This window comes from Podarcis raffonei, chromosome 17, assembly GCF_027172205.1.
Source record: "Podarcis raffonei isolate rPodRaf1 chromosome 17, rPodRaf1.pri, whole genome shotgun sequence".
Classification (NCBI taxonomy): Eukaryota; Metazoa; Chordata; class Lepidosauria; order Squamata; family Lacertidae; genus Podarcis; species Podarcis raffonei.
The window spans coordinates 18,271,952-18,283,441 of NC_070618.1; the positions used below are offsets into that span (position 1 = coordinate 18,271,952).

Below are 11,490 nucleotides of genomic sequence, written 5' to 3' on the forward strand. Positions count from 1 at the left end.
CGTCTGCACAGACACGTTTTTCGGCATCTGCGCAGATGTGATTTTCAGCGCCTGAGCATTCGCAGATGCGATTTCCAGCACTGCGGGCAGCTCGGTTCAGGGGCCAGTTAAACGACCCTCGTGGGCCACTTGTGGCCCATGGGCCTTAGGTTGCCTACCCCTGTCTTGGACAAATACTTCTGTATTAGACAAACAATGCCCATATGGAAACATAGTGAGTGCATCAGAGAAGTTTTTCCATGCTTTATCCACCCTCACAGTAGGACTGACCTCCTGAAGCCCCGCCCAGGCACAGTTGGATTTCCTTCTTTAATTGTGAACAATTTCACTTCCCAAGAAAACAAAGCACTCAGTTAACAACCGAAAATATATTTGGTGCCCTGGCTTCTTTGCACCCCTAGTGCAGAAGACATATAAGGATGTTCAAACAAACTCCTAATTCATTCCGTACCTATATGTGTCCATGTTGGGTGGTAGCGTTGTTTGAACACCTCATTGTTTGAAGGCAAGATGCAGAAAGCAAGATGGTTTCTTTTTGGCAGTGTGCAAACCAGATTCTTTATCAGAAAAATGTCCTCAGCTGAAAAAAGCCATAGGAATTGCTGCACTGTTACAAAATTCAAGCCAATTGTGCAAATAGAGAACCAAAACTGAATTTAAAAATCCAGGAGTGCCTCAACAAAAGCGTTTGTATGCTCCTGCTCAAATAATCCGAACCACGTGGAAATCAGCTTTGCACAAGTAGGGTCCAGTGTAGACTAGTGTTCACGAGGCTCAATTTTTCAGCAGCTACTAAGCTGCTATTATTGCAGGGCTGGGTCGTTAGCAGTTTTGAACTTTGGCTGTTTTCTGCCAAGTCTTTCAAAAACGGTAACAGTGTTAAGGCGCTCATTGTCAAGGTATTGTAATTTATATTTCAAAAAGCAAACCTTTTTCGGTCCTTTTTTTGAAGGGATAGCTGCTAATTTAACATTACTTTTGCTGTGCCCAGGCATTTCCTGCTTTCACTTTGTTATCTCGAGACAGAAGTACAGTACAACAGCTGGTTTGTTCTTAGAGCTCCTGAGGAGAGCCTTATTCTCAGAGTGCTGAATTTCCTTTTCAGCTGTAGCCGTAGGGGTGTTCTTAATGTTCAACTTTTTAGAGCGGCATTCTTTGCCCCCCAACCCCTCTAAAGAGCTGTGATGCTGATAAGGCAGTGAGATGGAATAAGCTTTGGCATGTGGGGGAAGGGAGGATGAGAATAGCCCTGCAGATTTCGGATTCTAACAAAACAGGCAAACTTTCAAAGAACTTAATCAAAATCAAGTAACGTTGTAGTTGTAGTAGTAGTTGTTGTTGTTAAAGTTTGTGCTGCAGTTAGCCAGGGGGTTACTTTCTGTATAATGTATTTGCTTGCTTGGGACAAAAATGCAAACTCAACTTTTGCAAATAAAAACAATGAAACGAAAACATTGCTGATAAAATCATTAGCGGTGGGGAAAGCTGGAAGGATTTGGGTTTTTTTATCAGTTTGTCACTATCTCTGTTACACTTTCCACCCAACTCCCTAATAAAACAAGATGTGCAGAGAATTATGTTTCCTTTCCATCTAAGCAAACATCTTCGGAACACTTCCTAAGAAATTAATTGTATTCCAGCCAGACTTGCATGCTGCCATCCCACAGGAAATGGGTCAGCAATCCATTAAGATGCCATTAGATAATCTAATTTGGAACTTAATCTCTAAATTAACCATGCTCCATACTTGAAGCATACTTGAGAGAGAGAGAAAGAAAGAGAGGGAGTGAGAGAGAGAGAGAGAGAAGTTTGTTTGAATCGATAGGGGAGCCGAAGCGTGAAGAAGCCTGTTTGTTTTTTCTGTAGCTGTGGTCACGTCTCAAGCCGTCTGGTAACCAGGAGAAACCAGACATGATGTAATTCCAGATTGAACTTGAACTTCAGGGACTCAGAATGGAGGAACAATGGACCATAGGAATCAATAATGTCCATTTTCCACATGATTATGTTTGAAGCTTTAAGTTAACCTTTATGGAAGAATCGGCAAAAAACAAAAACAAAACAAAAACAAAACCCTACAATGTGACTAAAATGAGGGGAATCCACAGAGAAAATGTTCGAAAGAAAGCAACTCCCCCTCCCAGCTGTACTTTGAGAGTTGCACTGCAGATTCCAGCAGGATTAGAAAAGTTCCCGCGCTGCAGTAAACCAGTTGCTTGTTCTAAGCGCTCTTTGTTCAGTTAGGTAGGATAAACTTAATCTTATGTTTCCTGTCAGATGATTTTAGCAGTGTTCTTAGAGAAGGATGAGTATGATTTTTTGGGTTTTTTTAGAAGTGGTAAGAGCACCATTATCCCCTTGATGATTTCAGAATATCACTTTTAAAATGTGTGTGTGTGTGTGTGTGTGTGTGTGTGTGTGTAGTGTCTTCTTCAACCGTGAAACTTTTTTTATACTGTGATTTGTCCTTTCTGTGAGTGTTCGGCATGTTTATTGAGCAAACAAAAATAAAATGCTAATTCTTATTTATATTAAGTGCACATTTTAATGAACCGCTGTGCAAAATTTATTTAAAAGGTTGCAGAAAATAGGGGGGGCAGATAGTCAGTGCTTGTGTGATTCTTGCCAACTTTAAAAATAACTTTTGAAAAAGATCGAGTTAAGGTTCTGTCACAGAAATGGGAATCGGCACCCTGGAAGCTGAAATGCTTTGAGGTTAACCTCTTCTGTGCTATTACGTATGTGAACTGCAAAACATTTATCAGTGCAGCTTACTTTGTTTTAGTACTGTCTCATTTCAAGCAAACTAAATAACAGAGATTTTTGCCCTGAAACCATCACGGTTAGATGTGCTTACGTATCCCTAAATCTGTGTTGGAATTAGACCACAATTTATTTTTGCCTTATACCTAAAACTACAACGTAACCTTAGGTGTCTTCCCTCTAACAACAAAACAAAACATTGCAAAAAAAAATGCATATATGGCCCAAGTCGCTGTGAAAAAAGAAATCACAGGAATACAGTATATATCCATTCTTGGTGAACTGGTAATAGAAATTTTGCTAACTTTTGACATAAATATGTGTGGCACTGCCCACATAAAGACAATGAAAAGTAGGCTTAAGATGACCTACACTTCTGAGGAATATTGTGATAGAAGTTTGTAGGCAGGGGTGAATGAAGGCTAACACCTGGGGCGGGGCAAACGCCGGCTGCGCATGCGTTGCGCTGCTACGTAGGGCACATGTGTGGCATCGCCACATACAGCGCATGCGTGTGACACTGCGCATGCGCCCTACATAGCAGTTTGCTGCTGGTGCCGCCCAAGTGCCGTATGGACAGCACTGGCGGCAAACCGCTATGTACAGCGCATGTGCGGCGTCGCTACATACAGCTCTTGCATGCGACACCGTGCATGTGTTGTACATAGCGGTTTGCCGCCAGCGCTGCTCGAATGCCGTATAGACGTTGGCGGGATCCTCTGCTCGTGGCTGCAGCCACGAATGGAGGATCCTCCACATACGGTGGCACAATGGCCGCTCGTGTCACTGTGCCCAGGGATGGCAGGGCGAGCACCCCGCGGGGTGCCTTCTTGTCACCCCTCCAGACATGGCACCTGGGGCAAACCACCCCCCCTTGCGACGCCACTGTTTGTAGGTTCCTATTTTCAGTTGATTGCCAAGTAACCATGTACAGTGGTACCTCGGGTTACATACGCTTCAGGTTACAGTCTCCACTAACCCAGAAATCATGCTTCAGGTTAAGAACTTTGCTTCAGGATGAGAACAGAAATTGTGCTCCGGCGGCAGCGGGAGGCCCCTTTAGCTAAAGTGGTGCTTCAGGTTAAGAACAGTTTCAGGTTAAGAACGGACCTCCGGAACGAATTAACTACTTAACCCGAGGTACCACTGTACTTGCATATCTAAAGATAACCAAGATAAGGATCAGGGGATTCAAATCACTGTACAATTCTAATTTCATGTTTCTTCACAACAGCGACCCCATAAGGAGGGAAAGTTGGTGGGAAGAACATTTAGGAGCTCACTGCATTGGTGCAAGCATTTCTGCCTGTCTGTTGGAATGATCTCCCCTCTCCTCCTCTCACATGCTGTCTGGGGATTCTCCTGACACCCCCAAGCCTGGGTTGTTGGGGCACATGGGGGAAAGAAACCGAGGAAGCCCTGCCGAGCTAGCACAAGTCCTGACACAGGCTTCCGCCAGCGGTTGAATGTGGCTCAGTGTTTGAAGAGGAAACTCCAAGACTCGTAGTTTGAGAAAGTGGGAGATGCATGCCTTCTGTGTTACAGACTCTCTCATAGTGCCAGTGTCAAAGTTCCTTAGTTTGTGCTAGCATTTGCTATGCTTGGGAACTGGGATCCAATGGCAGCTGACTGGCAGGAGGAGGAAGGCGCAAGCACTATATTAATCAGGAATAGTAAGATCCCGCAACAACAGCAGCCAGTGTGCTGGAAGAGAAGCCAAGTTACAGAGAACAGGCAGAGGCAGAGGGCCTTCTCGGTAGTGGCACCCACCCTGTGGAATGCCCTCCCACCAGATGTCAAAGAGAACAACAACTACCAGACTTTTAGAAGACATCTGAAGGCAGCCCTGTTTAGGGAAGCTTTTAATGTTTGATACATTACTGTATTTTAAGATTTTGTTGGAAGATGCCCAGAGTGGCTGGGGAAGCCCAGCCAGATGGGTGGGTATAAATAATAAATTATTATTATTATTATTATTATTATTATTATTATTATTATTATTATTATTATTACAAGGCCCAGCATGTATGAGCTCAGCTTCTGGTCTCTAGAATGTATAGAAAAATCTGCGCTAGATCTGAAGTGGGGTCTAAAGGACATTCATGCATGATTAATATACATACCGCCACACGGCTATAAGTGCAAATTGGGCTGCCAGAAACATAAGGCACTTCCCAAAGAGGCTGAAGGATACAAATCAATCGTCCAGTTTTTTAAAACAGAGGGAGTTTTGGGAGGGAGGGTAGAGAAAGTGATGGGGCTGTATTGCAGGTTTTTGCTAGGTTACTAGCTCTGTGCATAAGCAGAAAGCTTTGCTAAACAAGACAGTCAAAATGGTGGATACCTAAACAATATGTTCACTTTAAATTCTATTCTCTTCCCTTATGCAATGAAAATATATGAATAGCAGCAGAAGTTGAAGTTGCCATCAGATAATTTGAAGTAATTCTGGGGTATCCTTTTTATGGAAGGCACAATTTTCAAATCAGACATTTTTTGTGTCTCTTAGACAATGTTCAAATGCCCTAAGCAGAGCTGAGTATTCCTGAGTATTATACTTATATTCTCCATGTTCTATCTGCTGTTCTCCTATTTCCTCAGAAGTGACCTTTTGTTAGTGGAAGGAGAGGACATTAAGTAGCATTATGCCAATAGGTTATTATCAATACTTCCGTTAGTACTTTTCAGTGAATAGAGTTCTGTACAGTTACCTCTTTTCTCATGAATTTTAATAGGTGTATTTTATAAACACTGCTCAAAAATTTATGCCTACCTCTATAGCATTAGGGAACCACTTTACTGAACATTTTATTAACTGGGCAGTAACTCTGGACAAAATAGCACAGATATTGTGTTTGCTGAACTGTCCCATTGGCGATCTTGGTGATATAACCAGGAAGCATTCAGAAGAGAAATAATTCTAGAGCTGTTTACATGTTACATTTCTCATGAGATTCCATCCAAAAAGCTTCCCAATCAGAAATGATATGTGCCTTATATATAATGCTTGCCTTGGCTGCTTTAAGACTGTCTTACAAACCATGGCTTAAGAGACTTACAAGTGAGCCTACTACTCACTCCCTTCTTCATTTAGTGCTTTACTTTTTGCGTGGATCAAACCTTAGTTTGCTGTTGCACTCGAACGCAACAAACTGTGGTCTGATGAGAACAATGTTTACGCACAAAACATAGATGGTGGTTTGTGGACCCTGAGTTGTAAGTGAGCTTGCTTGTAAGTGAGCCTGTCTCAGTAGTTCAGGTACAACATCAAATGATGGTTTGACCAAACTGGGAAGTTCTGAATCAAGCCATGTGCATAAAGGAAGAAGGGAGGAGCTCTTAAGCCTAGGGCTTGTTCCCAATTGTACCGGCTTGGAGGGCCGCCTACACGCAGGTGCTGCTGTCAGCATTACATTATAATTCTCATTTTTCTTTGTGGACTCTGTGCAGTCCCACCTGGGCATCTGTGCAGAGCAACACTAAGGACTACTTGAAGAACTATGCTTGTAAGCAGCCAAGCTGTCTATATGCCATGTAAAGGTAAAGGTAAAGGGACCCCTGACCATTAGGTCCGGTTGTGGCTGACTCTGGGGTTGCAGCGCTCATCTTGCTTTATTGGCCAAGGGAGCCGGCGTACAGCTTCCGGGTCATGTGGCCAGCATGACTAAGCCTCTTCTGGCAAACCAGAGCAGCACACGGAAATGCCGTTTACCTTCCCGCCGGAGCAGTACCTATTTATCTACTTGCACTTTGACGTGCTTTCGAACTGCTAGGTGGGCAGGAGCAGGGACCAAGCAACGGGAGCTCAACCCATCACGGGGATTTGAACCGCTGACCTTCTGATCGGCAAGTCCTTGGCTCTGTGGTTTAACCCACAGCGCCACCCATGTCCCTCAAAATGTGCGCTTCTCCCCATCGGGGAATCGAACTCCAGTCTCCTGCATGACAGGCGGGGATACTTATCACTATACTAACGAGGACTTCATAATGAATATGGCCACAATTCCATCAGTGGCCGCTATAAATATCCAGCAGGGCCAGGGAGGACCGTGCAGATTGTGATGACTACACATGAAGGTAGGAATCACTCACTAGAGGGAAGCTGCTTTTGGTGGAACCTCCATGACTGCACTCATGATCCATGGGCTATTGCCTCAAAAATAATGGATGAATTTTATGTGTGTCATAATTAACTAAATATATAAAATAAAATAAAAAAAATTGTCCAGTAGCATCTTAGAGACCAACTAAGTTTGCTCTTGGTATAAGCTTTTGTGTGCATGCACACTTCTTCAGATAATTAACTAAGTTCTACTCAAGAGTAGACCCATGGAAATTAATGGGCCCATGTTAGGCATGTCTCTTTATTTCAGTGTGTCTAACTTGTGGCAACTCTATGCTTTGTCTTTAATGTGCTTCAGGGCTCTAATCTAGAACTATTCTTTTAATTTAAGCATCTCAGCTGCTACTGCTTTGACATTTTAAAGCACCATTTCCTTAAGGCTAATCTCCCCAGCCTGGTACTATTTCTGAAAAGTGCTAACTTTTTCCTAAGGAAGGCCTATGCTGCGCAACACACTTCTGGTCAGAGGGTTGTAAAATTCTTGTGGTATCTGCACAGTGTTAACGTACGAGAGTTATCCTTCCCTCGGGATTCATAAACAATATTGACAAATATATTGCATGGTGCATTTCTAAGAGTCATAAGTTGGGAAGTTTGAGAGGTTTAGATAAACATCTAAATTAAATTTATTAGTCATGCTGCAACAACAATCCTGTTTGTCACCACGATAATTTATTTGCGTTGAATATTCCTGTCTCCCCCAAAAAACACACACACACACACACAACAAACATAAAAAGATCTGACTGTTTTGCACTCAAGCACTAGATGTGAAAGGTGTTGCAAATGCTACTTTGTTTTTTTTGTCCACAAAAATATTGTTGAACATTAGAAAGTTATGAGCCTTAAGAAAACAAAAACCCAGATAAGTTCACAACTTTACTCCTAAAAAGCAACTCAGGGAGGTGGTTTCTGACAGCCAGTTTTTCCACTCACTCGAACTTGAATTTCTGTCAAAGCATGATCCACTTTCCAATGGGTGCTTTTCAAATACGATTTATTCAGAGTAGGCTTATTACAGTTAACGATGAGCATGGCTAAGTTAGGTACATTCATTTCAGTGGGTCTACTCTGACTAAACCTTAGACCACCCAATAAGTAAATAATTAAATATTGGCAGTGACCTATCTGCCTGTTAACCGGCATAATATTCTCCGCCGTGAGAATAACAATGCAATCCTATACATGTCTATGCAGAAACAGGGCCTGTTTTGTTCGGTGGGATTTACAATCAGGTAACTTTGTTTATTGGATTGCAAGACTGCTATGGTGCTAGTTTTAGGATCGGTCAATTAGCATATTGTAGCATATTGTATCTGGATATTTAAAGTTCATCTGTGAAAATTGATGCACTGTTAGAAGAATTGTTAGAATATGGAGCTGGGTGGTGTTCCAATCTTAATTCTTCTTCTTTTTTTAGGTTATTGCTGCTACCATATTCTAAACGATTATTCTGCTCTCTCTTCTCTTTTCCCTCAACAGTCCTGGTACCTGGGCTAGCTTGGTCCCTTTTCAAGTATCAAACAGGACACCAATCCTGCCGACAAGCGTCCAAAATTATGGTTTGAACCTAATTGGAGAACCTTTCCTTCAAGCAGAAACAAGCAACTGAGGGAGATTGAAACTGAACAAAATACTATAAAAGAAAGGAAGACGGGACAAAAAAAAAAAGAAGAAGAAGAAGAAGAAAGAAGAACCTGAAGAAAGAAGAAACATAGACCAGCAATTGCAGCACTTACAATCACTAATTCCCTTAAGGTTGAAACTGTAACGATGTTTAAAAAAAAAAAAAAGGGTCGACGATATTTCACTGATGAGTAGAAAGATGTTCCTCCTAAGTAGCCTTTGTTCTATGAAATCCACTGGGAAATAGATGTTCTGTCTCTGACAATATATTTTAACTGACTTTCTAGATGCCTTAATATTTGCATGATAAGCTAGTTTATTGGTTTAGTATTCTTGGTGTTTACGCATGGGATCACTATTCCTAGTTAGCTCTCAAAACAAAGGCTAGGAGACATCCACCAGAGTTGCAGGAGAATTGGGGCCAGTGAGCCAGCTTTTCTCAGCACTCTTAATTTCTAAAAGTTTTTTTTTCTCTAATGAAAGAAACAAACAATTTAGCCTTTAATGATCAATCCAAATTTGTTTAACTTTGGCCCTTATAACCCAGCCTTTTCCTACTGCGTTACCTAGTTTGAAATGTTCAGGAAGTCATTTAAACACACAGGCATTTTATAGAATTGATGCCTCACTTTAGGTTTAAATAATGTGTTATCTTCTCATATGACCGTAAAAACAAAAAAGAGGAAGACACGAAAAATAATTCCCCCCCCACTAAGGAAAACACTTAGAGGCAAGTGCAATTTTTAAAAAGTATATCTAAAGGGGATCATTGTTATAAGTCCTTTAGCCCTTGGACTCTAAATTGAGGGGATTAAAAAAAACAAGAAGAATTTCAAAGGTATTTTGAACAAATCTATTTTCCCCTCAGTTTTGAAGGGGGGGCATTAAAAGGCATTAATTAAATCAAGACAAATCATGTACTTGAGAAAAAGAAATTGATTGAAACACAGCACTTATGTTGATTTTAGCTTCTGCCTCTTTGAGGTATTTTATTTATTTAAAGTTACTGGTTGCATCAAGAAGAATCCCTAGAGAATGGGAAAGGTTCTATAAAACCTTCATCACAGAGACGGGAGAGAGGTAAATTCACATCATAGGGACAAAGCTTACAGTTTACAAACTGGGAACGCCAGGTTGTTGGGTTGGGTGGGTGGGGGGTGAAATATATTTTTTAAAAATGCACTCTTTTAGAAAGTCTAATAACAGGGTGCTGAAATCTTTGCATGGTGCTCTCAGAAATTAGCCTTGTTCGACACATTTCTCATATTGACAGGAACGTGCATGGGCGGATACATTTTGCCTCTATGTCTCTATAAAAAAAAAATTAATTAAAACTACTTTATCCAGTAATCCTAATTTGCACGAAGTTATAATGTCCACATAACGTGCCTTGCCTTGAAATCTAAAAAAAAAAAAGTGACATCACTACACTTGTTTTGCTGCATTTATTATCATTTTAAATCTTTACCATTTTTATGACAAAATATTTTGTACTCCAAGATGGGAAAACGAAAAAAAAAAATTGACATCATGGATTTTTTAAGCAGTTATAACTTTATCTCACATTTATAAAGCATATCATGGCTGTGTATAGTTGCCGCTTGAAAATTGTAATCGACCAGCAATATTTTCAGTATTTTGGTGTTTTTTCTATTAATCTTTCATGTTTTTCATCTTCCAATTAATATTGGGGGGAGGGGATTCAAATTTATACGAATTATGCAATACCAAGTTTTGCCTATGTAGGTAGTGCTTTTTAGCTGTATTGGTTATTCTAGGTAAGTACACAGATTTAAAAGACAAAAGATTAATGTATGCTTTTTCGTTTGTTCGTTTGTTCGTTTGTTTGTTTTAATTGACCAAAGTGGGTACTGCTATTTTTGCAGTGTGATGAGGTCCTTTTGTGTACTGAGAGATGGGCAGGGGTTTTTTTGTTTTTGTTTATACATACATATATCTATCTATTCTGGGTGGGTGGGAAGGATTTGTGAACAGTGTAGCTGTGAAGCAGTGCACCATTCGCCCGGTGAGGGCTACAAAGCGACTCTTCTGCCTACTGTGATAAAAAAAAAATCTCAACAAGGTGTCCTCTTTTTAACTTTCCACCTGGGGTGCAAGCTGAACTCATTTCTGGTTTTAAAATAACAGTGGTAAATAATGACGATGATAAATACTAATAATGGATTCCGTTGGAGGCAGACTTGACTTGAAGAAAAAAAACCTCTCAATTTTTTTTCCAAGACCCACAGAGAGCAGCAGCCTGTTAAAATTTTTACAAAATATATTGCCCCATGCTATGGCATGATTAAAAGCATATTTTGAGGTAGGAATCAGATAAACAATAACATACCAATAAAACTTTTTTCTTCTCCAAAGTCAGCTTATTACGCTATGTTTTGTATTGCACACAGATACCCAAGCGCAAAATACAGAATCATACAGACTCCAACATTTCATGAAAATAGGACTAATAATAATAATAATAATAATAATAATAATAATAATAATAGTATTATTTATACCCCACCCATCTGAGTGGGTTGCCCCAGTCACTCTGGGTGGCTTCCAACATATATTAAAACATTAATTAACTTCCCTATACAGGGCTACCTTCAGATGTCACCTAAAGGTTGTTTAGCTGCTTATCTCCTTGGCTCGGGCTTGCATTACTCCATACCCTCCCAACGTTTCTCCGATGGAAACAGGGATGTCCTAAGGAAAAGGGGGACTTTCTGGGATCAAAACAGAGACCAAGACGGTTTCTGTAAATCCGGGGCTGTCCTTCGTAAATAGGGACCCTTGGAAAGTCTAGCCACTGTAACCTAGTGTAGTCCTTCTGTTTGAGAGCTTGGTTATTCATGACATCTCATATTGAGAGCAGTTGCTTCTGGCAGTGGTATACCTGGTAGGTATTCCCCAGTAGGACTCTTTTCCTTTGGCGAAGGAGCCACTGCTGTTAAATTTGTGATATGGAACCC

The 11,490-nt window shown here is 40.8% G+C and overlaps 1 protein-coding gene across 13 annotated transcripts in view; it reads left to right on the plus strand.

Moving 5' to 3' along the window:
* The window catches only part of NFIB (nuclear factor I B), a 295,847-nt gene extending 284,751 nt beyond the window's left edge, over nt 1-11,096 (plus strand). For 11 of the 13 annotated variants that reach the window (XM_053372197.1, XM_053372196.1, XM_053372205.1 and 8 more), the window contains one exon: nt 8,369-11,096. In XM_053372197.1, coding sequence (XP_053228172.1) covers nt 8,369-8,498 — 130 coding nt within the window. In that variant the 3' untranslated portion in view covers nt 8,499-11,096. The remainder of the gene's footprint in view (nt 1-8,368) is intronic. The other 2 variants (XM_053372202.1, XM_053372209.1) reach the window with 1 other exon arrangement.
* Nucleotides 11,097-11,490: the final 394 nt, after the last annotated feature.